Source organism: Arvicanthis niloticus, chromosome 1 (genome assembly GCF_011762505.2).
Source record: "Arvicanthis niloticus isolate mArvNil1 chromosome 1, mArvNil1.pat.X, whole genome shotgun sequence".
Lineage (NCBI taxonomy): Eukaryota > Metazoa > Chordata > Mammalia > Rodentia > Muridae > Arvicanthis > Arvicanthis niloticus.
The window spans coordinates 6886089-6911127 of record NC_047658.1 but is presented as its reverse complement, the minus strand read 5'-3'; the positions used below and the strand labels follow the sequence as shown (position 1 = coordinate 6911127).

Genomic DNA, 25039 nt, shown 5'->3' with positions numbered 1-25039 from the left:
GGAAGCAAAGATTGGCCTGGGAGGGCAGGCAGGGTGAGTTTGGTGTACTGCCAAGGACAGACCAGGATTTCTTGGAGAGTACAAGGCCATGGATCTGCAGCAGACATTCCTGTTTTTATAATCCTCAGGCAGTGGCCAGCCTCCACCCCAGCACAGGCCAAGAAGGGTTCCTCAGGAACTGCATGGTCATTCTAGTCAGGGTAATTTCCTGCCCTCTCAGCCTCACCAGCCCACTTCTTGGCTAAGAAGGGAGAACAGAGGTGGCCAAGCACACCAAGATAGGCACAAAGGCCTGTATTGATGGTTTTCCAGCCTTGGGCCCAAAGTGCCATCTTCTTCCAAGAGGCCCCAAATGGGGTAGAAGCCAGAGTCCACAGTGTCCAGAAACTTGGAAGGAACCTTGAGTAGAGGACTCAACCGGATCCTGGGTAATAGCAGAGCCTGACCCTGGCTGTGTGCAGTGGGCTAGTCAGTATCCTCTCTCTTGGATAACTTTCTGGCTAGGAGCATTAATATTGTCACAGATAGTAATAGAAGGTGCTTTGGGGCTTGTACCAGGGTGGCCTCCTGGGTAGAATATCACCAGGCACTGACAGAAACCTCGGCCTCACCATCAGAACAAGGCCTGTACTCTTTCTCTGGTTCCTCTCTCCTCCCTGTGGGAACTGGGGCAAAGGAGTTCAGCTTCCTGGGCCTTGTCCTCACCTAACCAGGCTTTTTGGCTTTCTCTTTTTCTCCAGGCTGCCACGGGAACTTCTGGATTCCCTGTGCTGAGCTCACAGGCCCTCTTAGCGCTCATTTGTTCTTTATGAAACTCAGTTGGAAGGCTTCTGTGTGATGTAGACTATCCTGAGCCTGAGGTGCAAAAAGGATTAGGCCATGTTGCTGTTCTTCATAAACTCACAGACCAGTACAAGAGACTGGCTAGCACAGAGAGGAACAAGTGCCTGGCTTTCAGGGGCCAAAAGGAGGTGCTTGAGCAAGACCCAGAGGCAGAAGCAGCCACTGGAAAGGAATGCTGAAGCAGTGATAGGACAGGGAGAAGGCAGTGCCAAGGTTTGGGTGTTTACTGTCTTACCTAGAGAACCAACTTGGAGCCCTTTGCTTACCTCAGAAATGGAGTGGACAAGCTGTGAAATGGGGAAAGGGTATTGACTTCACCCTGAGTTACAGCCCTCTTACGTGGTCAATTTGAATTTAGTCCAGGAAAAAAATGGAGTTGTGAGGTCTAGTTGCTGATGTTAAAGAAGTAGTTCATTAGCTAAGAATGATGGTGTATACCTATCCCAACACTTGAAAGACTGAAGCAGAAGATCAGGAGTTTGAGGTCCACCTGGGCTATATAGTAAGTGCCAGGCCACCATAGCAACACTCTGTCTAAAGCTTCCTCTTCCCCTGAAAGTAGCAAGGGACTCAGTGTACTTCCTTGGCTTATTTGTAAGTACTAAGGAAGTAGCTTCCTGGGCCATCCCCTGTGATTGTTGAGGATATGATAATGCACTATGTAGGTCTCTGCTCCACAGCAGAGCACAGGGCTTTAGTAATAAGCCAGAGAGTCTGGCTTGTGATCGGTGTCAATAGAAAGATGGGAGAGCCGGGCGGTGGTGGTGCACGCCTTTAATCCCAGCACTCGGGAGGCAGATGCAGGCGGATTTCTGAGTTCGAGGCCAGCCTGGTCTACAGAGTGAGTTCCAGGACAGCCAGGGCTACACAGAGAAACCCTGGAGAGAGACAGAGAGAAACAGAGAGAGAAGAGAGAATATGAATGAGAATGAATGTGGGGCTGCTTTCTGTAGTAGAGTATTTGTCTAGTATACAGGAGATCCTGAGTTCTTTCTGTCTTCAGTAACATAGGAAAGGGGATAGGAAGTTAAGAAATATAGTGTATGGGCTGGAGCGATGGCTCAGCAGTCAAGAGCACTGATAGCTCTTCCAGAGATCCTGAGTTCAATTCCCAGCAATCACATGGTGACTCACAACCATTTGTAATGGGATCCAATGCCCTTGTCTGATGTGTCAGAAGACAGCTACAGTGTACTCATAGCCATTAAATAAATATTTTTTAAAAAGAAAGCAAGAAAGAAATACAGTGTATATAGTGTAGTGATATGTAAAGTGAAGGCTTTGTGTCTGGCTTTGAGTGAAATGTTTCGGCAAAGCCTTTGCTATGTTTGGGTTAATGAGTAGAGACTAAGAAATTATTCTGAGACTGAACCTTGAGGAGATGGCTCCTTGGAAAGTCTGTACTTAGTACCACATGAGAGCTTGCAGCCGCACAAACCTTGGTCCTAAGACACTCCTGCCAAACCTGGAGTTCTTACTTTTGATTATGGCTGGCCATAATCAGAGATTTGTGTAGTTTGTCTGCTCTCTTGAGTAGCAAGGGCAAGATAACTTTGGTAGTTGGAACTTTTCCCAGCCCCAATTAGTTTTGTGTAATGATTGAGTAGAAGTTACTGGAGTAAACTAGTCAGGGTGTCAGTCTTTTTTCCAAGAAGGCTAAATGCCTCTGTTCCTTAGGAAAATGAAGGCTTAGCATCTTGGTGAACTACTCTACTGTGGCACCTGTGACCAACATCAGCCATTAATAAAGCAGGTGCCAAAGTCCTTTGGTGTAAACTTGAGTGAACCAGGAACAAGCATTTGGTGTTCAGAGCCAGGGTGGTTGCATTTATCTTTAATCCCGGCACTTAAAAAACAAGCACGCTGGGCAGTGGTGGCGCACGCCTTTACTCCCAGCACTTGGGAGGCAGAGGCAGGCGGATCTACAGAGTGAGTTCCAGGACAGCCAGGGCTATGCAAAGAAACCCTGTCTCGAAAAACAAAACAAAAGACAGAAGCACAAGAATATTTTGAGAGGCCCTGTCTCAAAAGAGGAGTGGGATGGTTCCAGAGAAATGAGGAGAAGAATCGTCTTAAGCCAAGGACTGGGCTGTAGGAGATTGAGTGATCAGAGTTAACTAGGGGCTAGGGCTTTCGGGTGTGTGAGCTTGGACTCAATGTGAAGGAAGCCTCCAGGATCTAAAAACAGGCCAGATCTGCACATTTGAACATTGTTGTCTACTTGAATGTGGTGGCACATGCCAGTAATTACAGCACACAGGAAGATCACTGAGTTTGAGATCAACCTGACTACAAAGTGAGAACCAGTCTCAAAAGCCCGACCTCTAAAAACAATCAACATGGCTGCTGTAAGCGGCAAGAACGAAGTGGGAAATCTAGTTAGGCATGAAAATAACTCCAGCCACAGCTGCTGGGGCTTGGGTGGGTGTGAGTAAAGGAGTGAGGCAAGTTCTTAGGCCCCTGGCATCGTGCTGGGAAGTTGGGTATTCGGGTGAGAGGTTGAACAATATCTATAGACAGTTCCCTCTGAAGTCCCTTGGCTCCTTACCCGTCGAGGATTATAGGATTGATCAGGCCATGGTCTTTTTTTATGCTCAGATCCCCCAACCTGACCTCTTGCTTTTCCTTCTCTGGCCAGGTCTCCCCTGCCAAATCCACCCTAGCCCACTGAAGCGCTCCATGTCACTCATCCCTACGAGCCCCCAGGCCCCTGGTGAGTGGCCGAGTCCAGAGGAGCTTGGGGCCCGGGCTGCTTTCACCACAGCCGACCACGCACCCCTCTCGCCCCAGAGCAGTGTGGCCTCCTCTGGCAGTGAGCAGACGGAGGAGCAGGGCTCCAGCCGGAACACTTTCCAGGAGGATGGCAGCGGGATGAAAGGTGCATCCAGAGGACAGTGCCAGAAACCCTTCTCCGGGGCTTGGACTGGGCTGGAAGGACAGAAAATTGCCTGTAGCTGCTATCTCAGGGAGGGGACAGGTTTGAAGGTAATAGGTAACCAGCCAGAGCTCAGATAATTGAGAGATGAGATGAATCATGGAGCCCATCCTGGCAGCTCAGTAGGTCAGATATCCTGCTAGGGAACGATGTCTGAAAAGGTAGCTTCTGGCTTCAACCCACTGTAGTTTCCAAGGCCATTGGTGGCTTATGCCTGACTTCTGCCCACAATCCCCTCTGATCACCAGTATCCATCTCCTGACTTATCCTCCCTCCTTTTCCACAGATGTGCCCTCATGGCTCAAGAGCCTCCGCTTGCACAAGTATGCTGCTCTGTTCTCACAGATGAGCTACGAAGAGATGATGACCCTAACTGAGCAGCACCTAGAGTCGCAGGTAAATTTGAGAGATCATTGGGGAAGTGGTGGTCCAACACAGTTGGGTGCTGTTCCTGTCATCAAGGCTCTTCTGTTCCTGGTCTTTGTTGGGCTACCCTTACGTACCTTACCTATTTTTAGCTTCCTATCTCCTTCTATCCTCATCACAGAATGTCACCAAAGGTGCCCGGCACAAGATAGCCCTGAGCATCCAGAAGCTGCGTGAGAGACAGAGCGTCCTCAAGTCCCTAGAGAAGGTGAGGACCTGGTATCCTCATCTTCAAGGCCCAGTGGTATGGGCAAGTAGAAGGCTTCAGATCAGTCTTGTTGGGAGCTGCAGTCTGACCTCTGCTGGCTCCAGCTATGGGCAGCTGGATTCTAGAGGCCCTGAGCAGGTTGTCATCAAAGGGCTCACTTGCTGGTACCTGAGAGGCTCCCTCCTACCCTCTCTCCCTGTCTTCCCTCCCTGTCCTGGTTTGTGATTGCAGAATGTGTCCATCTTTTACTGGTAGACGAGTGGGTGAATTTATGGATGAGGTGCAGATGTGTAAGGGATCTTTTCATTGACTTTCTTCTCCACGCAATACTGATTCTGCTTCCATTTTTCTTCCTTCTCTCTTTTCCTTGCTTCCTCCTTCTGGTTTTTCCTTCTCAACTGTCTTAGTCCAGTACTCCTTCTTTGGAGAGAAAAAGGAGTCTATCTGGCTGATGGGCCAGAGCTGCCCTTGTCTGACCTCTGTGCTGGAACCTTACATACCATGTAGGCCTCTCTGAGTCTCGTCCCCTCGGGGTCTGGGTCTGGGCTTGACCTAGCTGCGTCCTCCCTTGTAGGATGTGCTGGAAGGTGGCAATCTGCGGAACGCTCTGCAGGAACTGCAGCAGATCATCATCACTCCTATCAAGGCCTACAGTGTCCTTCAGGCCACTCCTACTGCCAAGGATGGGGGTCGAGGGGAGCCGCTGCTGCCAGGTGCTGAGCCTCCCCTCACCCACCCTGGATCAGACAAGGGCACTGAGGCCAAGGACCCTCCAGCTGCAGAGAACTATCCTCCTCCACCAGCTCCAGCCCCCTCTGATAGCAGTGAGCCAGCCCCAGCTCCCGTCGCCGACGGAGACATCCCCAGCCAGTTTACACGGGTGATGGGCAAAGGTGAGAGCAGTGTCTACCCAAGAATCCTGAGACAGAATACCAGGTGAACCCAGGTACCAGGGATCAAGTCCAAGTTACAGAAGGGGAGCAGTGCTTCTTATTAGAGACCCTCGAGGTGAACCTTGCGAGTAGATGAGATGTAGTTTGAATAGGTCTCTTCCAGCAGGCCTGTCTGGGCTGATGATACTAGCCATTGCCCTCTAAGGCAAGGAACTGGGACTCATCCAGCCCATGTTTCTTGTCCCTATACCTACCAGCTGGTACTGGGAAGGCTGCAATTTGGCAGAGGGTATATTGGGACTAAGCTCTGCCCTTTCCCACATTCCTCAGTATGCACCCAACTGCTGGTGTCCCGACCAGACGAGGAGAACATCACCAGTTACCTCCAGCTCATCGAAAAGTGCCTGACTCATGAGGTAGGTCAGAGTTCACAGTGCACCAGGGCCCAGGTTCCAGCCTGTCCTCTCCAGTGTTGCCTTCAAATGCTTCTTAGCTTTTGTATATACCCTGTGGGGGGTGGCCACCTCCTACCTGCTCATCCTTGCTCTCAGTGTTAATATTTGGTCAAGTTTCCCAAGTCAACTCAAAAACATTCCTGCTGGTTCAGGGTTTCTTGCCTCTTTCTCTTCTTGATCATAAGGAGAATCATAAGGAGAGATGTCTATACTTAGTTACCCCTGTGTACCTGTCTCTCCCAGCTAACCTAAGTGTGATCCTCTTATGTCCAGCATCTTCCTTTTCCCCCTTTCCAGGCTTTCACAGAGACACAGAAAAAGCGGCTGCTGTCCTGGAAGCAGCAAGTGCTGAAACTCCTCCGGACATTCCCTCGAAAAGCTGCACTGGACATGCAGAGCTACCGGCAGCAGAAGGGGTAGGTGGGCACCCCCTAGACAGATGGAATTGGCACGTGGATGCCTAAAAGGGTGTTGGTTGTGTTCTGAAACGGGCCCCCTGCTACACTTACCCAGATAACCCAGTAGAGTTTCTAGAAAATTAAGATGAAATACAGCTTAAAAGAGAAAAAAGACCAGATGTGGTGGACACGCCTTTAATCCCAGCACTCGGATTTCTGAGTTCGAGAACATTGAGGGCTACACAGAGAAACCCTGTCTCAAAAACACCAAAAAGAGAAAGGGAGGGAGAGAAAAGGGCTAAGTGGTGTGGCACAGGACTTTAGTCCTAGCAGTCAGGAGGCAGAGGCAAGGAGATTTCTACAGTTTGGAGAATGAGGAGGTGGGGATTCATGGAAAGAGAGCTTGATTTGTGGAAAGGTGCTGCCATTTGATTACCCTTCAGAAAATTTAAGAGATGGGCCTACAGTACAGAGAGCCTTCTTTAGAGGAAATGTATCATGGCCATTGGCAGCCACAGTGGGTCTTTGAAGGGAAAGAAGAGGAAGCTTTTGCTTTCAAATCTGGAGAACAAAGTGGGGTTCTGGCTCTTAACAGACTTTTGGGGAGATGGACAGCTTTATGCCTCATGATCTAGCTTACATGCCATAGAGCATAGAAGTAGGTATTAGGTAGAACCGTGAAATTGCTCTGCAGCTGTTAGAGGGAGGACCTGCAGAGTCACAGCACAGTGCTCCCTTCCAGCGTTTACTTATGGCATGTGTGTGGGTACACCCATGGCATGGTGCACATGTGAAGGTCAGAGGACAACTTTTAGAAGTCAGTCTTCTCCTTACACCATCTGGGTTCCAGGGGTTAACCTCAGGTCATCAGTCTTTTATTTTGTTTTGTTTTGTTTTTGTTTTTCGAGACAGGGTTTCTCTGTGTAGCCCTGGCTATCCTGGAACTCACTCTGTAGACCAGGCTGGCCTCGAACTCAGAAATCCGCCTGCCTCTGCCTCCCAAGTGCTGGGATTAAAGGCATGCACCACCACCGCCTGGCTCAGGTCATCAGTCTTGATGGCAAGCACCTTTACCTGCTGAGCCGTCTTGTAAACCCACACAATATTTTCCTATCAGCTCTCTGTCCTAGAGAGAAAAAGATACAAGGAATGTTGCCTGACTTCTGAAATAGTGAGCAAAGAAAGGCAGCTCAGAGTCTGATGCAACTGTTAACAGTACTAGTGTGGGGCATCATGTACAGAGAACTTGTCTACCGTGCATAGGGCCCTGGTTTCTATTCCCAGCACCATGTGGTGACAAAGCCCCAGCATATGTCTGTCAAGTAGACCCTGCTCCTGTACTTTGTCTCCTTACCTATATGCAGAAGGCTCTGAAGGCCCTTCTCACACCAGATAACACATTTCTTGATTGAAAAGTGACATTTGAAGAACTGCTTTGAAGGATACAAGGAACCCTCACTATGTTCCCCATTTCCACCTTGGGTCAGGAAGAAACAGAAATGTAGGGTGCAAGGACACAGTCAAGGGATCCTTGCTCAGAGTAGATTGTTGTTTTGTCCTATCCACTGGAGTTGTGGGAAGGACAGGAGATATTAACCTTCTGCCTAAGCTTAATAACCTATGCTCTGCTCTCTGACAGCTGGGCATTTGGCTCCAACTCGCTCCCCATAGCTGGCTCTGTGGGGATGGGTGTGGCCCGGCGGACCCAGCGGCAGTTCCCAATGCCTCCTCGGGCATTACCACCTGGCAGGATGGGCCTCCTGAGCCCTTCAGGCATTGGGGGTGTCTCTCCTCGACATGCCCTTACCAGCCCCAGTCTTGGGGGTCAGGGCCGACAGGTGAGCTGGCTGCTATCCAGGTCCAGGTGCTCCTGGGTTTTGGGTGGCAGTACCTGGAATGCGTGTTTGGGTCTGGGCTTCTCCTATTCACCCTGACACTTTCTCCCCATCCTATGTAGAACCTGTGGTTTGCCAATCCTGGAGGCAGCAACAGCATGCCCAGCCAGAGCCGCAGCTCTGTGCAGCGCACTCACTCGCTCCCAGTTCACTCGTCACCCCAGGCTATTCTCATGTTCCCTCCAGGTGAGGTGCCTTGCCTCTGTCCTCTGTCATTCATCCTGGCCAACCTCCTTAGTTGACTTTTGTCTGCTCACCTAGATATCACATCTGCTCTCCCCTTTGGATTTGTAGCAGGTCTCTCCAGGCTATGCAGCATCCCCCATCTATCTCTCTGTACCTTTAGGGAGATGTTTTCCTTGTATGTCCATTGTCTTTCAGGGCTCTCTCCCTGTTTTGTTTTGTTTTGTTTTGTTTTTCGAGATAGGGTTCCTCTGTGTAGCCCTGGCTGTCCTGGAACTCACTCTGTAGACCAGGCTGGCCTCAAACTCAGAAATCTGCCTGCCTCTGCCTCCCAAGTGCTGGGATTAAAGGCGTGCGCCACCACCGCCTGACATGACTACACCTCTTAATGAGGTTTTGTGGTGAAAGGGTGGTGAAAGTGGGCTCACTCCCCTCTGTTCAAATCAGCCTGGAGGTCAGAGGTGAAGAGAGTTGAGTGGCATGTGATGACAGATCAAAGATATGCCAGCTCTGGGTCCCTGCTTGACTGGATGAGGTAGAGTGGCTTCTGGCTAGTGTACTCCTGCATGCTTGGATTAGGCTTGCCATCTGTGACAGGAAGCTGGCTTCAGTGACCTGCTCTGGACATAAATTCTTGCAGTCAGAAACTTTGTAGCCAGTGGAATTTGTGAATTGATGAAATACTGTAGGCCTCCATTTGTGGTCCCAGAGATCTCCTGTCTGTACATCTTGAGGCTGGGCTTAGCACACTGTAGGGATATATATTGTTAAATGGTGTTGAGTGAATGGGTGTGCCATAGGTGCACAAGGTGGGAACTTCCAATCAGTGTGCCAGCCCATTAGGCAGCCTTCCTACACTTGTTGGATGAAGCCCTCCCTGATACTTATGAGAAGGGTGCTCAAATGTGTTCCCACTTCACCAGTTAGCTATAAAGAGTGTTCAAGTTCAAAACTTTTTTTAGAGGAACAGGTCTCCCTGGGACCTAACCTCAAGGTTAGGGTGACTGGGGTGAAAAATTCGGTTTAAGATAGGAGCCTGACCTAGGAGTACAGCTCAAAAGCTCAGATGTCCTGAGATGAGGCACAGTACTTAGCAGTGTGGGACCTGAGCTCTCTTCAGTGCAGGAGCTAGAGAGGAGGTCTTTTGAGCAGGACTTTGAGGACAGGCTTTATAGCTGTTGTCCTGTTTTGCACCACCTGTTGAGCTTGGATTGCATCCTGTCTGCAGGAACAAGTCCAAATAGGCACAGGAAGGGCTTCTTCAGCTCAGCTTTACACCACGCATAGAGGATAGGCCATCAGTCAGCAAGAAGCTGCCCAGTGTCTGCCCAGACTGTCAAAGGCAACTTGGAGTCCCTGTCCAAAATAGTCAAAGCCTATGTGTGGCCTCCAAGAACACAAGAACACTCAAGAACAGAAAAGTCTGGCCTTTTCTGCATTGTCCAACAGTGACTGTCTCCCTGTCTGCATTGTGACATCCCTAGGCCTGTCTTTGTCTCTTCTCAGCTATGTCTTCCACCCCTTTGTAAGCATGCTTTCTGGCCTCTTTATCTCTTGGCTCCAACCCTATGCCAGCAGTCTCTGTCTCCAGCCCTTCCCTCTTTCCATTCTGGTTGGCCCTCCTCTCACCACCACCATTCTCTTCTCTCCCACTCAGACTGCCCGGTACCTGGGCCTGACCTGGAGATCAATCCCACCCTGGAGTCTCTGTGTCTGAGCATGACAGAACACGCCTTGGGTGGTGAGCATTTCCTCTTCCCCTGATCTAGCTCCCACCTACCCAGCATCTCCAGCTCTGAACCCAGCAACTTGGAGCCATCCTGAGGGTCCCAAGGGGAGGCCAGACCAGACTCCAGGGAGGGCCCGCCTGGGATGGCATGCTATGTGAATGCCTTTGCTCAGGCCTCCCATCAGCTCCTGACCTTCCTCCCTTCCTCCCTTTCTTACCACAGATGGGACAGACAAAACCTCCACCATCTGACGGGACCCACAGCCCAGCGCACCCATAGGCTCCCTGGGCGGCGGGCGGGGGCCATCCCCCAACAGGCTTCTCCTCGGCAGCGAGAGGGTGGGCTGGCGCAGCTATACATTCTGATATTTTTCTACTCATCCTCTTAACTTTTGTTTAACATTGGCACACGCCTTGCTCACTCCCAGGCCCATTGAGGGATCTCAGCTGAGGCCAGGGACAGAGAGGGCAGCCAGAGGCAAGGACTGGCCAGACTGCCTGCCTCTTCCCTCCCAAATCCCATACTAGCCCCATCCTACCCCTGCCTCCTTCAGACTGCTGATACCTGTCCTACCCCAAGAGAGCAGACTTCCTCAGAGACAAACTGACAGCCACCTTGTGCAGCCTGCCCTTCAGACACATGACAGTGGGGGAATGAGCAGTGTGGACAGCCCGCTCCACCAGTATGTCACTGGAGAAGAGCCCCTCTCCCTTCCCTGCTACCCTTCATCATTCCTACTATCCCCCAGGACAGGCACCACCTTCCTCCTTTTTTTCTTGCCCTGTTTATCAGAGGTTCTCTACAATTAATTTCTTAGGCCTATTTAAGATACATATTTATATAGTTCTTAACGGTTTTTCTCTGATCATTCCCTGTCATTTTTAGAATCCCCAGGCCTCTCTCTGAGCCAGGACAGTGGCAGGGGGAGCCTGAACTTTATGAGGAGAGGGCAGAGCCCCCTCTTGCAGACCCCCTGCCCTTCCCTATCCCAGCCCCGGCTCCCAGATGCAGAGGTTGAAGGTGGGCAGCCCCAGGCCCGCAGTGAGGTCAGGAAGTCTGTTGCCTTAATGTCCCTTTCCCCCACCAACATAACCCTTCTCTGTTCCCCAGGTCTGTTGGCAAGACTTGTGGGTAGGAACCAGGGAAGGGGGGGGTGTTGGGTTTTTGTTTTCTTGCCTACCCTCTCTTTCTGTCAACCTTTCCTACCCCCATTATGTCATGACCTCATGTAAGTGGAACACTATATCATAACCCAGAGGTGCAGCCCAGCCTGAGTCACATAAACCCTCCACTCCCTGTTCTTGATGAGGGCTGGTGCTGGGGCCCAGGTGGAGGGAGGGAATTTGGGATTCAGGCTGTGGGGAAGCCAGGGTCCCCTATTCCAAACTCCTCTTTCCCCCTTAACCTACACCCTCATTGGGACATTCTCAAGCTTTTCACACGAAAAGGAAAAAAATGTTATTTTTAGATACATTTTATGAATAACTTTTGTTATGAATATGGCTGGTAACCATTGTGTATGTTATTAAAGATACAAAATGTTGGGAAAAAACAAAACCAAAAAAAAAAGAAAAAGGAAGAAAAAGGAAAAAAAGAAAGCCTTCCCTGCACTATCAGCCCATCCCCCCAGACCTTGCCCCTGCCTCCTGGTCTGTGGACCTCCCCTGCTTTGAGCCCAGGGAGGGAGAAGAAGCCAGGGGGTAGAGTGGCCCTGGGGACCTACCTGTGGTCCCCACCACCTCTCCCAGTGCCGGGCTGGGCGGGGTGTCAGGTGTATTTATGTACCTCTTGCACACTCATCAACCTATGCAAGTCCCCACCCCGGCCCTCCAGGTTTCTGTGCCTTTGCTCATTCCCCCTCTTAACTCCCGGGCTTCTCCGGCCCCTCCTACTAACAGTGGGAAGTGGGGTGAAAGGCCACCTGTTTGGAATAAGCAGGGTGTCCCTCTCATGGGACCCTCACCTCCACAAGCCGGTCTAGTCTTGTCTTGTTCACTTCCCATCAGGGTGACTGACCCTGCCTGGCACTGGAAGGTGATGAGGGATACCCTCCCTGAGAGGGAGGCGAGAGCTTCCCACCCACCTGACAGCAGAGTGCAGGACGCAGGCGGCCTCACTCTGACAGGCAGGACCCTGACCCTCCCACCCCCACTCCCCTCCGTGATTTCACCCTATCCTACCCACTTCTGTCCCCAGCCCCACTGGCAGAATCAGCTTTGAGTAACTGTACATTTTTCTCGCTGTTGGAGAAGACTTATTTGTTGGAGTTTCAATTGTTAATGGTCTGGGCTTATTTTGGAAAACAAAAAAAACAAAAACAAAAAAGACTCCTAATTTTTCTTATGTATTTCCTGGAAAATCCATGGGGGCTTGATTTTGTGCTTCAAGGAGAGATCCTTGAGCACGGGGGTGGGATGGGGGTGTGTGCAAAGACAGTGTGAAGGGGAGCAGAGGCTCTGAGAGATGAAGTCAAGAGAAGTTGGGTTTATTAACAGCAAAGATTGTAGGGACAAAGGGCTCACAAAACAGACAACTAGAAAAGTGCTTCCCTGCCCTAAGAATGATGTCTGTGCTGACCTCATTAAAAGGCCTTGAGGCTTAGTCGCTGTCACTGTCGGCCTCACTGGAGTCAGAAGCTGCAGCTTCACTGCCATCCTCCTGAGCTGAGTGCTCACTGCCACTGGGGAAGGGGCTGGCACTCCTGCTGCGGCTCCTGCTTTGGCTGCGGCTCCGCTGGCCACCACCATCACTGCCACTGTCCGAGTCATTGTCACTGCCCCTGTGGGCCTGCCCTCTGTCCTCATCATCAGAGTCGGCATCATCTTCCGAATCAGCATCACTGCCGAAAATCTCCTCTTTGTCCCGGGCAGCACGTGCTTCATCCTCGCTGCTCTCATCCTCGCCACTGCCACTCTTGTCACTTGCCTCATCCCTGTCACCCTCCTCTCGGTCACTCTCACTGCCAGAGCGTTCGTCCTCGCTGCCTTCCTTCTCACTGCTGCTGCCCTTCTCCTGTTCCTCATCTGTGAAGAAGTAGGGACTGGTGAGATCCCATTGCCCAACCCTCCCAAGGCTCCCAGGATGTGGCTAGTCCTTTACCTGAGCCCCCAGCTTCTTTCTCTTCAGCCTCCATTTCCTCCTCCTCCTCTTCCTCTGGTTCGTGGTTTTCCAACTGGGCCTTGCGTGCCTCCTAGAACCAGCAAATTGGGAAGAAGATGGAAGAGGTCTGTCAGACTTCTGACCCTGACCTCACCCACTAGACTCCCTTTGGGTATCTTGGGCCAGTAGAGCTTACCTGGGCTTCTAATTCCTTCTCATTCATGTCACGGTGTTTGACAACAAGCAAGGCATTAGTACCTGACTGAACCCCAGCCTTGGCCCGGCGCTTACTGAGACGAACCCTGCAATGGTCAATTGCAGAATTGTTAGGCTCCACTGGGACCAATGTAATCTGACACCTGGTTCCCTATCAATATTTGACCCAGAGTATACCAGAAGACACATTATACATAGAGTGGACGTGAAAATTGTATTATGGATTTGATGCATACCCAACTTTTAAGTTTTCTGGGGTTTTTTTTAAGATTTTAAGTGAATGGGTGTTTGCCTCCATGTATGTATGTTGTGTTGTAGTACCCCAAGAAACCACAAGATGGCATCAGATTCTCTTGGCAAAACTGTCTATGTGGGAACTGGGATATAAACTGGCGTCTTCTGGAAGAGCAGCTAGTGTTCTTCACTGCTAAGCCATTTTCCAAGGCCCCTTATCCAAAGCATAAAAACAAGAAAGTGGCAAATTTTGGGTTTCTGGCTTTTAAATAGAAAAGCAGAGGACTGTAGCTGGATTGTAGTATTCACTAAAGGTCATGATGTCATTCTGCCCGTTTTCACATCTCCAGCAGGACAACAGGAGCAGAGCCATATTGAATAGAAACTCAGACCACAGGCACTAGGACACATTAGCTTTCAGCCCTCAGAGAGGGTTGGAGGGATGGAGGAGATGGTTCAGTTGGTAAAGTGCCATGGTGGAACAAGAAAGAGTAACTCTTCCCAAGTTATCCTCTAACCTCCACATGCATGCCATGCGTAGGTCTCTACACATAGTAATGCGTGCACACAAAAGAGGAGCAACAAAGGAAAACTGATTGCAACCTTTGGCTCCAGTATGTACACACGTGAACATAAACACATCATATACAAAAAGCTTATTAAAACTATTGAGACTAGAAATGTATCTTATAGGAGGGCACTTGCCTATCGTGTGAGAAAAATGACTAGGTTTTATCCTGCATTATGTGAAAAAATTTCTATGGTACTAGAACCAGAGCCAAGTCCAGCCCACATTTATAAGCAGGCTCCAGGTGCTCTCTCAAACACAACAAATCTTTAGGTACAAATGACCTCAGAGTAGTTCTTGCATGATCTCAAAAAAACAATAAAAACCACAAAGGGACAAACTCATGAAACAGTGCTGAGTACCTGGTCTCCAGCTCATTGTAGTAAACCCCATCACCCTCTCTGAAGATGAAGAAGTAGTTCTCCTCGTAACCCTTACTGGCCTTGTTCTTCACATTCCAGTTGTATTCCCGAGCAATCTTGTAGTCATACCTGGGAAGAGAACACACAGCCCATTGGTTCCTGAGGAGTGAAGGAGACATACTTCTGAATTCTAAAACCTGACCCTAACCCACTTACACATCATCTGGTGCATAGTCCATCTCTTCCTCTTGGTCCCGCTTCCGTTTCTTTAGTGTCTCTTCCACAGGCAGAAAATAAGCCACAAACTGATTCCCTTCCTCATCCATCATGCCTCTGGTTTGGGGGAGAAGAGAGTGTAAAGGTCAAAAGCAAGAAAGTAACAAAGCAGGGTGTGGTGACACATGCCTATACGCTCATCATTCCAGAGACTGCGGCAAGAATGCAAGGAGCCCAGAGGTCAGCCTGGACAAGATCATAACCTATCTCAAAAACAAATAAAGAGAGGCAACAAGGAGCACACCAAGGTAGAAAGCAGGACCACTGACCTGATCATGGCCTGAGACATCATCTCTAATGCAGCTGCCCCACTTGTGTCCTTGGGGGCTGGGTCTGAGTCAAAAATGACCTGAGCACATGGGTTGATCCACATCTGGGAAAAAGAAAGATACTAAAGTTAGTAAGGACTAGACAGGCACAAGCGGCTGCCCCTGCTTCCCACCCTGAGTCTGACCTTAAAGTCTGGGAAGACAGGCATGACCTCCACTGGTGTCACTCGGGGCTTGCTGTAATGCTGAGAGATCTGATAGAACAAAAAGGGTGAGAAAGAGGAAGAACCTGAGCCACACTTTTGCCTCTATTCTAGTCCCCCAATTACCGATTTCTGGGCATCTTCAAAAGTCTTCTCGATAGCTGTGATCTGGCTGTCCCTGTCTTTGTATATTTCTTCTTCTGTAAACTGCTGTTTCACAGAAACCCCAATCCTAGCAGTGAAGAAAATGTCATTAAGGACCTCTGGGCATCGCTAAAGTCTTGCCCCTTTCCTTCCCATCTGTTACTTACTTGACCTCAGGCTTCTCATTGGAGATACCATATCTGTTGAACTCAGTGGAGATGTACTCTGTTTTACGCATCCACGGCACCACCTTCGCATGCTGCTGGGATCTAGAGAGGAAAACCAGGCACCTCAGGGTCCCATGCTTGGCAAAGTCTACCCAGTAGCTATGGGGACCACCTCACCTCTTAGAGCTGGTAGGAGCCTGAATCTCCTCTTCGAGCAGCTTCTCATCAGCCGGATCCAGAAGAACTAGGGGGTGAGGGGCAGGAGGACCATGAGGGATACTCAGGCCTGGCCTTTGATGGCCTAGAGCAGACCCTCCCTGTCTCCCCACACACCATTGGGATCGATGCGGTAGGTGTCAGGATTGATGAGATCGATGGTGACCCCCAGATCTGGCTCAGTCAGGAGGTCATGTTTGTGTTGTTTCTCCAAGGAGGTTGCTTTGTACTGAACAAACCTGAGTGGAAAAACGTTATAAACATGTCACATGCATGTTACGCCCCAACATGCTCCCTTCCTAGAAGCTAAGCTTCTATGGAGAGGAACTCTGAATGCAAGCATCCAGCACTGGCAGCTTCTGAGTAAGAAAGGTATTACATGCTGCTTTCTCTCTTAGTAGTTACTGACACCTCCTATGTGCCAGTCCAAGGGAGGAAGAGGCAATGAAATAAGCAGTCCTTGCCATCAATGAGCTGTTTTAAAGTAGTTTTTCCATTCTACTACCTACCTGTTCAGTCCTACCTACCTGTTCTGGTCAAAGGGGTAGGTGATGAATTTGGGGTCAAACGGGATGTCAGGAAGGCTATTGCAGTACTTGACTCGGCAGACCACTCCAGACCTAAGAAAACAGTGGCCCAGAACTAGGTCTTGCAGGCCTACAGAGATGACTTCAGCAGTTAAGAGAGAGTACTTATCCTGCAGAGGACCCAAGGCTGGACCCACATCAGCCTGCTGACAACCACCTGTAACTCCAGATCCAGGGGGACCTGATTCCTGTGGCCTCTGTACATGCAAATACTTACACATCTAATTAAAAATAATATAAATGGCTGAAATGGTAGCACAGGCCTTTAATCCCTGGGTTTGGGAGGCAGGCGGATCACTTGAGAGTTTAAGTTAGTGACAGTTTACATAGTAAAAAACCAGTCAGGGATACAAAGTGAAATGCTTGTCTCAAGGAGTAGTAGTGCCCACACCTTTAATACCAGCCTTCAAGAGGCAGAGGCAGGTGGATCTCTTGTGAGTTTGAAGCCAGCCTGGTCTACAGAGTAAGTTCCAGGAAAGCCAGGGCTACACAGAGGAAACCCTACCTTGAAAAATCAAAAGAAAGAGTAATAACAAAAATTTTTAAAAAAACAGCCTCAGGTTGATGACAGGATGGCTCAGCAGGTAAAAGTAAGTGCCTGCTGTCAAGCCTGAGGACCGAAGTTTAATATCTCAAGCCTATACCTATATGGTGGAAGGGAAAAAGTGTCTTTAGACTATCACACACAGCTAAGGTATGTACACACAATTTTAAAAAAAAAAAAAAAAAAAGAAACCCTAGGCCTGTGCTGCTGGACAACATAGGGCTGCAACCCCAGCACCCAGTAGGCTGAGGCAAATGACACTGCCAGTTTGAGGTCAGTCTGGGGCACTTTATAAGATTCTCAAAAGCACAAAAAAGGCCCCCAACAGCTTCCCCCCATTGCGTTCGTGTCCCACCCCTCCTGGAAAGTGTAGCTAGGAGCTTACCTCTCAGGCAAGGTCCGGTGGGAATTGGGCCTGGTTTCGGGGAGAAGAGAGAGTGATGTCAAAAGTTTGACATGTGAGTTGGAAAGAAAGGTCCCTGAATTTCTGAAGGAGTGGTTCTTGAGTGCATGGAGCCAGATGCTCAATCCCCTTAGGAGGGCGCTCCAGAAGTTGCACTGAAGGGGACTGAGGACTAGGTCCCTCCCCCAAGGTGGAATTCCGAAATTGGATAGCTGGGAACCAGGAAGCGACTGCAGAGGCCCAGAGGGGACCGCCCCTTCGTCAGGGGTGAGCACTGATAGACATCGCGGGCCGACCTGAGGGAGCCAGTGACGTCGTAAGCCCCTCGGCCTCGCCCCAGCTTGCAGCTCACAAAACAGAACGAAACGGCAGGTGACAAGAGACCTACCTGTGACCATCTTCCCTCTGGGCCTGGGTCTGGATGGTGGGCGCCATCGCGACCAGGCGACGGTGGCGCGGACGGCGTCCTCGCTGGCCGCGGGCGGACGCTAAGGGGCGTGCCGACTTTGAGAGACGCCGGGTCCAAGGACAGGCTCCCGTAGACGCCGGGCTCCGCGGGGAAATGCGGGATGGAGTGGGCCGGCGAGAAGGGCTTGGGTGTGACTCAAGTAAAAGCGTGGACAGCGCCGGACACCGACTCGCAGCTACAGCTCCGACTGCTACCAAGACGCTGAAGACAGGACAGGTCGCTTCTGGACGCAAGGCCTTCAGGGAAATAGAGTGCGGTCAGTCCCTCACAGCGATTGGCGAGCTGTGGGTGAAAGGGCGGGGCTTTGGGAGAACTCCTCTTTTGATTGGTGAAAAGGTATTCCACTCAAGACCTCGGATTTGAGAGGGCGGAGAAAAACGCATATCCTCTCCTCCCATTGGCTAACCCGTCGGTAAGGCCGGGCTAACTCGGAAAGGAAGCCATCCAACTGAAGACGCTGAGGAGCCATCGGAGCAGACGCGCTTGTGGCGTGTTTCCGGTGTCCTAGCGGAGGAAAATGGCTGCGCCCCAGCCACAGGCTGCGGCGGTTTCCTCTGCTGCCGGTGTCTCAGGTCCGGGTTCTGCCGGTGGTCCCGGTTCCCAACAACAGCCGCAACCGGCCCAACTGGTGGGCTCAGCCCAGAGCGGGCTCCTGCAGCAGCAACAACAGGACTTCGATCCTGTGCAGCGCTACAAGATGCTCATCCCGCAGCTGAAGGAGAGTCTCCAGGTGATGGGCCGCGGGGAGCAAAAGGGGCTAGCGGGCTGGCTCCGGGAAGGTGCGCCGAGGGGCTGTTTGATAAGGAGAGATCGTAGGCAGGGAAGAGAAGTAAGACTAGCAATGTGCGTGTTTGTGTCTTACCAAAGCGAAGCTCTGGGCAGCTGTAGCGGTGGCTCGCTCTTAATCCCAGCGCTCGGACCGCAGAGGGGAACGGATCTCTGGAGTTCGAGGCCGGTCTGGGCTACAGAGTTCCAGGCCTACCAGGGTCTACATAATGAAACCCTGAGGAGAGAAAAGAAATGAGAATTTTAGCCGGGTGTGGTAGTGCACGCCTTTAATTCCAATCTTCAGGAGGCAAAGGAAGGTGGATCTTTTGAGTTCCAAGGACAGCCGAATGAGTTCTAGGATACCCGGGGCTACACAGAGAAACCCTGTCTCGAAAAACTAGATGGATAGATGGAGAAAGAGGGGTGGGAGAGAGAAGAGTAGAAAGAGAAACAGTTCTGGTTAAGTTCCGTGCAGAAGTCCGGCCTCAGTGTCAATTCTGTCCGTGATGACTGGGTAAAGGGTATGTCCAGGAAGTTATTGGTGAGAATTCCAAATGAGAACAGGCTTATGGAAAAATACGGGGAGAAATTACCATGGGGATGGTAGTGAGCTTTAGTCTCTATTATCAGGATGGAGCTGCCAGCTGAAAAGCCTATGAATCTCAGAAAAGACTTGATCCTTTCTGTGCGACTTTGTCTCCTGTATCTTACTTTTCTCTCTTGACATCCTTTTGAAACTAGACTTTGATGAAAGTTGCAGCCCAGAACCTGATTCAGAACACTAACATTGACAACGGACAGTAAGTAAACTCCCTCTTCTCTACCTCAACCATAGAAACTCCTCCCCCCCCCTCATTGCCCCACCTCCTCCTTTTTAACCCCTGCCTGGATCCCCTGGGCCTGGCTTTAATATCTTGGTGGCCACTTGATCATCTACATACAGATGCTGGTGTTTCAGACTGAAAGTCACTTCACTACTCAAACTCTGTTTTCTCCCTGGCTATAGGAATAGCAGTGACGGACCCATACAGCGCTTTGACAAGTGTCTAGAGGAGTTTTATGCACTCTGTGATCAGCTGGAACTCTGCTTGGTAAGGAACTCCCTAGAGACATTGTGACTAAACTCCGTCTGCTTAGCTCACCACAAGAACAATTTGAGATAGTATCACTCAGTAGCCCAGGCTCTCCCAACACTGGGTCTGTAGACCAAGCAGGCCTCCATATTCTGAGTGTACTGAGATCACAGGCGTGCACTGCCTTAGTCAGCCAGTCGCTCATTGGTTACTTCCTCTGAGCCAGACATGTGTTTCAGCTGAGGCTGGGGGTGAAATCTCTCCTGATTCTCACCCTCACAGAGTTGCTAGTTCAGTGGAGTGACAAATACAAGACCAAAGAGGGACAGCTCAGAGTGGTCAAGGCTGTGATGACACAGCATGGACCAGAGTGGTCAAGCTCTGTAGGGTGAGGAAGCCCAGGGGCATGTGGAAGGCCGGAATAGAGAGAGGGTGACTCACAGAAGGTTACTTGTGAAACATGGAATTCCACCTGACAATCTGGCTGGAAGTGCAGCAAGGACAAGGCCTGAGGGGAGGATATGGGGACCTGTGCTTTGTTGCTAGGGACCTTCATGAGCTTGAGACTGTGACTTCAGCTACTTGGGGTATGGCAAAACCAAGAAGACTTGAGTGGGCAGGCTGAGAAGCAAACATGATAAAGCATAGGCCAGGACCGTGAGAGATGAGAGTAGCGACAGCTGAGGTTGCAGTATGGTTGGAAAAGTTTGATTCCTAACACCCACATTAAAAAGCTGGCCATGGCAGTGCATGCCTGCAGCCCTAGTGCTGAGGTATTGGGGGTTGGGGGGCGGGTAACTGGATATTTGAGACTCAGTAGGTAGCCAGCCCAGCCTAATTGGCTAGTTCCAGGTCCTGATAAAAGGTCTTATCTAAAAAAAAAAAAAAAAAAAAAAAACAAGGGAGGGAGGGAGGATCTTGAGGAACAACATAGGAGGCTGGCCTTTGGGCCATACATCCTCAACCATACACACAAGAATTCCCTTAGGCCAGCAAGTCTTTTCATCCCACTGCTTAAGAGGCTGAAGCAGGAGGGTCAAAGTTCAAGACCTGTCTGGGTGGCTAGTGAGATCTTGCTTTAAATGTAAAAAGAAGAGCTAGGTATGTTGGTTCCAGTCTGCAATCTTAACTTGAAAGGCTGATGTAAGAAGACTACCATAAGTTCCAGGCTAGCCTGGGCTAGGAGCATTGGGGCTAAGAACTGGGGACTTAGTTGAGTGGTAGAGTTTATCTAACACAAGTAAAGCTGTAAATTCAATCCCCAGTACCACACTCAATCACTTCCCTTTAGGCATGTCAGTAGAGTGTGCTGAGGTGTGGTAGGCTGGGTCTTACTAGACTGGAAATATAACCAGTGTGTCAGAAAGTGATGGAGGATTTGAAGTGAGGAAGTTTCTTTGTGAGGAAATGAGGGGCATGTTAAGAATGCCTGAGACTAGAGGTGGGAGCCCAGAGAGGCAGGCCTGGCTGAGTTGTGAGGAAGAATTAGGGCAGACAGAAGCTTGGAGACTTTGCCAGGCCGAATGACGGATGGACTGTTGGGAAATTGTTCTCAGGCTGTGGGTGGAATCAGGAAGGGTAGGCATGAAATGATTCTTCTGGAGCTGTAGACGAAACATCTGTTTACCCTTCAAGTAAGGACATAGGAACTGAAGCAAGGTTCAGAACCCAGCATGCTGATGTGAGCTCATTAGATACATTGTGGGATGGGGGCTAGGGGAGGACTGGACTGGACTGGACTAAACTGGACTGGACGACCAGCTACACCACTGAAAAAAATGTCTCAACCCTTGCCACCAGCCTTTAATTTTACTGTTTGTTAAATGAGCCAAACTTGCTGTGCAGCCAAGGATGCCTGGGCTTCCTGCTCCGCCTCTCAGTCGGGGGTGCTGGCGTCCTGCACCCCTACGCCTGGCTCTTATCAAGGTTTCTGCTGCTTCGGCAAGCACTGTCCAGCATGGGAAGGACAGGGTTTTAATGCAGTTTGGCACACGGCACAGCTAAATGGAGTTTTGTTGCAAGATGGGGTTACTTTGGCTGGATTGGGACTACTCCTACTAAGGGAGTCAGCCCTGAGACAAGGACTCACAAGAAGCCGTCTGGGGAGATGTTGAGAGGCTGGGAGGGGCCTGAGCAGCGAGGAGAGGAGAGTGGCAGCCTTGGCGGGAACCAGGACAGAAGACAGCCGCTAGGTGCAGTGCCATCAAGTAGACACCAAGCCCAGGTTCAGTTAGGACAGGAACAAGGACAGCTAATGTCCAACAATTAGCACTTACACAGTGTAGCACTTATTTCCTGTCTCACACCTCTGTCCCGGTTCTCACCAGACAAGGAGAGGTGGTTATCCAACCCATTTGCGGAACTGGGCATAGCATTATACTTGGTAACTTTTTTTTAATTTTACATTTTATTGTGGTCAGGGCCTGCCATTGTGCACAGGCAGAGGTCAGAGGACATGTTGCCATAGTTGATTTTTTTTTTCCTTCTACTCTGTGATTCCTGGGGAAATAGAAACCAGGTCCTCAGGCTTGATAGCAAGCGCCTTTACCTACAGACCACTCTCTGACCAGCGCAGTTGTGTGCACTCATGATCCCAGCTCTCAGGAGAACAAAGCAGTAGAGTAAGAAGTGTGAGGACAGCCTTGTCTACTTAGCAAGTCTCTGACTCAAGCAACACCGAAAACATTTAAAACGAAGTCCCAGGGAGAAGCAGCCACACATGCTGGACAGTCCAGCCTGACTTTGGATACCCAGAGCCCATCAGTTTAGCCTCAGATTGGGAGGAGGGGAGGCTGCAGGTCCTTGAAAGTGATGCTGTTGCTTTTCTCTTGCCTGCCTTCCCACAGCGCCTGGCCCACGAGTGCCTTTCACAGAGCTGTGACAGCGCCAAGCACTCTCCAACACTGGTACCCACAGCCACAAAGCCAGATGCAGTGCAGCCAGACAGCCTGCCCTACCCGCAGTACCTGGCTGTCATCAAAGCCCAGATTTCCTGTGCCAAAGACATTCACACTGCCCTGCTGGACTGTGCCAACAAGGTCACTGGCAAGACTACTGCACCATCAACTGGCCCTGGGGGCAGCCTCTGAAGTCTTGGTGGGGAAGAAGCAGAGAATGAAGTATGGTTTAAGGCAAACAGGTGGTTCCTGTTACTGATTTATTTATGGAGCCACAGTAATGTGGCTGAAACCAGCAGGGGGCAGCAAAGACTTGCAGGCAGCACAGGCCTCAACCCCACCTCTGTTGCCTCCACCCACTCTGTTCCCTGACCTGGAGTGGACCTCTAAAGGGCCCAGTCAGTGCTACACCCAGGGCCAGGTGGGAGAAGGAGTCCCCAGAACAGAGGTCATCAGCGGCCCAGTGGAGAGGTCTGTTCCAATGTATGGACTCCTTTTAACCTACCTTCCTCCAGTCCTGCCTTTCTCTCTCTACCAGTCCTCTTTTGTTGTCTCCAATGCTTAACTGGGATCATTCATACACATATATATTTGGAACCAAAATGCCTGGGTTACTTGAGGCTACAGAAGGGACTTTCTGGCTCACAAAAGATGTGCATGAATGTGGGCCCTGACCTCAGCACACACAGCCTAGGAGCAGTTTGGGTCTGCATTGGGCCCTGCGTCAGCAGGACTCTCTAGCAGGGGTGGGGGGCATTGTGCAATGTGTGGGGAGGCCTGCTCAACAAGACTCCTTGGTCTCTATATTTTTAGCTCCAAAGCAGAAGTGAAAAGGCCCCAGCTTGAATGAATCATGGGTTTGGGGAAGAACCCAGCTCCTCCGGGAAGCAGGCCCTGGGGAGGGGTCTTCAGGGAGGGAGGGAAGGCCCCAGGCTGTGGGCCTGGTCACAAGCCCCCGCCATACTTTCTGTGCCCTGGTTCCCATGTCACCAACCAGTGGCCTCATGGACTGGACCCTGTGTCTGCAAAAGTCCCTGAAGACCATGGGGACCTCCATGATGTGCAGGAGCCCAAATCATCACACTAGGAAAACTGGGAAATCGTCAAGTAAGAGTGTGCACAGCAGGCATTCCTTGCCCTGCCTGGCTTCAATGCCACTGCAGGGTTTTCGGCAGGGAAGGTGAATTCCACCAGTATGATCATGGGCCTAATTTCTTTTCATGTGGAATTGTAGAGACAAGGTCTCACTCCATAGCCTAGGCTAGCCATACAGTATAGTTCAGGCTGTCATGTAACTCAGAACACTTGCTTCAACTTGCCAAGTACTGCGATTATGTGTGAGTGTATGTGGTGGGGTGTGCTTGTTTGCATGTACACAGTGTATGGAAGGGGGCATTTGTGTGTGGAGGTAGAGAGCCTTTTAGGTCGTGGAGTTCTGTTTGCAGGCAGAGGTTCTCCTGCCATCCTGTTGCTTAGCCTAGGAGCTCCCAGGTGAGTTCCTGTCTTCACCTCCCACTTTGCCATACAAGGGTTGAGATTACAGATGTGCGCTGTAGCTGGTCTTTGGGACATTGTGGTTCTTTTTCCCTGCCCTTTACCCTCCCACCCCCAGCTGAGTTTTACTCCCTAACACTAGATAAACAAGGGAGCGAGGAATTAAGAAAATCCCTGAATCTAATGTCTTTCCTTTTGTTTCATCCTTGACCATGGCTTCTGACAAACAGCAGCCAACCTCCCTAAATGACCAACAACCACCCACCAAGCCTGTCTGGGCTCTACCATTTATATACCATCTGAAAAGTTCCCAAATTCCAAACATCACACAGTTGGAGAAACTATCTGTAGCTGGCTAAATCCTGCCTCTGCTAGAGCAAGAGGCAAATGGTAGTCACCTGCTGTGGACGGTTCAGAGCAGCCCCAGGCCCTACACCTGGGATGAAAATGAAAACATCCCCACTACAGTGTATCACCATATTTATCTTTCTTCTTGAGATAAGGTCTCATTGTGTTGCCCAAGCTAGTCTTGAACTTGGGATCTTCTTGCTTCTGACTCCCAAGTTCTGACGACAGGGCTGCACCACCATGGGCTTTAACTACAAAATGCCTTGATGTCTTGAGGTGGAGGCAAGAAAACTGCAAAGCCATTCTGGGCGACATAGTAAGACCTCATCTCAGCCAAAAGAAAAAAAGCCAAGCCTTCATTCAGCAACACCTAGATTCCTGTATGGTTAGCAATGAGCTATGTCCCAAAGTGACGCATCAGACTCCCCATGGGTCTTGTCACTTGGGCACCCAACACACATCTCCGTGACCATATTTTGTTTCTAGAAACAGTTCAAGAAATTAGTAATCTTGCATACAACTGAAAACATACTGATCCTATCCAAGGCAGAACATGTTCGTTTCCAACCAGCTCACTATATATTGGCTGGAGTATGGCAGTTTGTGGTTCAAGAAGACACGTACAGCTGGCCCCTTGGGGTGATGCCAACATAACACATGCAGGTAGGCATGGCACCCAGGATACAAGGCCCAACTGCTTAAAACACTCTGGGTGACAGCAGACCATGGAGTGACA

General features: G+C 50.3%; 3 protein-coding genes across 4 annotated transcripts in view; 2 read left to right on the top strand and 1 right to left on the bottom strand.

Annotated features, from left to right (window-relative positions):
- Samd4b (sterile alpha motif domain containing 4B) overlaps nucleotides 1–12293 on the top strand; it is a 38467-nt gene extending 26174 nt beyond the window's left edge. Inside the window, exons 4-13 of the mRNA XM_034517251.2 lie at nucleotides 3482–3721; nucleotides 4065–4174; nucleotides 4326–4412; nucleotides 4987–5305; nucleotides 5636–5721; nucleotides 6058–6176; nucleotides 7798–7996; nucleotides 8116–8239; nucleotides 9894–9977; nucleotides 10189–12293. Coding sequence (XP_034373142.1) covers nucleotides 3482–3721; nucleotides 4065–4174; nucleotides 4326–4412; nucleotides 4987–5305; nucleotides 5636–5721; nucleotides 6058–6176; nucleotides 7798–7996; nucleotides 8116–8239; nucleotides 9894–9977; nucleotides 10189–10217 — 1397 coding nt within the window. The 3' untranslated portion in view covers nucleotides 10218–12293. The remainder of the gene's footprint in view (nucleotides 1–3481; nucleotides 3722–4064; nucleotides 4175–4325; nucleotides 4413–4986; nucleotides 5306–5635; nucleotides 5722–6057; nucleotides 6177–7797; nucleotides 7997–8115; nucleotides 8240–9893; nucleotides 9978–10188) is intronic.
- Nucleotides 12294–12435: 142 nt separating this feature from the next.
- Nucleotides 12436–18722, bottom strand: Paf1 (PAF1 component of Paf1/RNA polymerase II complex). 2 transcript variants are annotated; one of them, XM_076930642.1, is made up of 15 exons: nucleotides 18586–18722; nucleotides 17643–17959; nucleotides 17237–17266; nucleotides 16248–16340; nucleotides 15838–15959; nucleotides 15682–15748; nucleotides 15505–15606; nucleotides 15320–15425; nucleotides 15176–15244; nucleotides 14991–15094; nucleotides 14662–14778; nucleotides 14446–14574; nucleotides 13262–13367; nucleotides 13066–13156; nucleotides 12436–12989 (listed from the first exon to the last, which is right to left on the bottom strand). In XM_076930642.1, the coding sequence occupies exons 2-15, from the start codon at nucleotides 17687–17689 to the stop codon at nucleotides 12565–12567; spliced, it is 1608 nt and encodes a 535-aa protein (XP_076786757.1). In that variant the 5' UTR covers nucleotides 17690–17959; nucleotides 18586–18722; the 3' UTR covers nucleotides 12436–12564. The 2 variants fall into 2 exon arrangements, with proteins under 2 accessions (XP_076786757.1, XP_034373154.1); XM_034517263.3 differs by lacking the exon at nucleotides 18586–18722 and having other exon boundaries at nucleotides 17643–17973.
- Med29 (mediator complex subunit 29) lies at nucleotides 18171–23064 on the top strand. The gene is made up of 4 exons (XM_034517276.2): nucleotides 18171–18453; nucleotides 19233–19291; nucleotides 19498–19582; nucleotides 22411–23064. The coding sequence occupies exons 1-4, from the start codon at nucleotides 18241–18243 to the stop codon at nucleotides 22651–22653; spliced, it is 600 nt and encodes a 199-aa protein (XP_034373167.1). The 5' UTR covers nucleotides 18171–18240; the 3' UTR covers nucleotides 22654–23064.
- The last annotated feature ends 1975 nt before the right edge of the window (nucleotides 23065–25039 follow it).

Bases quoted from the DNA above. Each gene is read 5' to 3' on its own strand.
- Paf1 (XM_076930642.1), bottom strand. From the start codon at position 17,689: ATGGCGCCCACCATCCAGACCCAGGCCCAGAGGGAAGATGGTCACAG. The intron at 14,575-14,661 runs GTAAGTGGGTTA...TTCTCTTCCCAG, and splicing joins GACTATGCACCAGATGATGT to GTATGACTACAAGATTGCTC. The intron at 13,157-13,261 runs GTAAGCTCTACT...TGCTGGTTCTAG, and splicing joins AGAAGGAATTAGAAGCCCAG to GAGGCACGCAAGGCCCAGTT.
- Med29 (XM_034517276.2), top strand. From the start codon at position 18,241: ATGGCTGCGCCCCAGCCACAGGCTGCGGCGGTTTCCTCTGCTGCCGGT. The intron at 19,292-19,497 runs GTAAGTAAACTC...CCCTGGCTATAG, and splicing joins ACTAACATTGACAACGGACA to GAATAGCAGTGACGGACCCA. The intron at 19,583-22,410 runs GTAAGGAACTCC...GCCTTCCCACAG, and splicing joins ATCAGCTGGAACTCTGCTTG to CGCCTGGCCCACGAGTGCCT.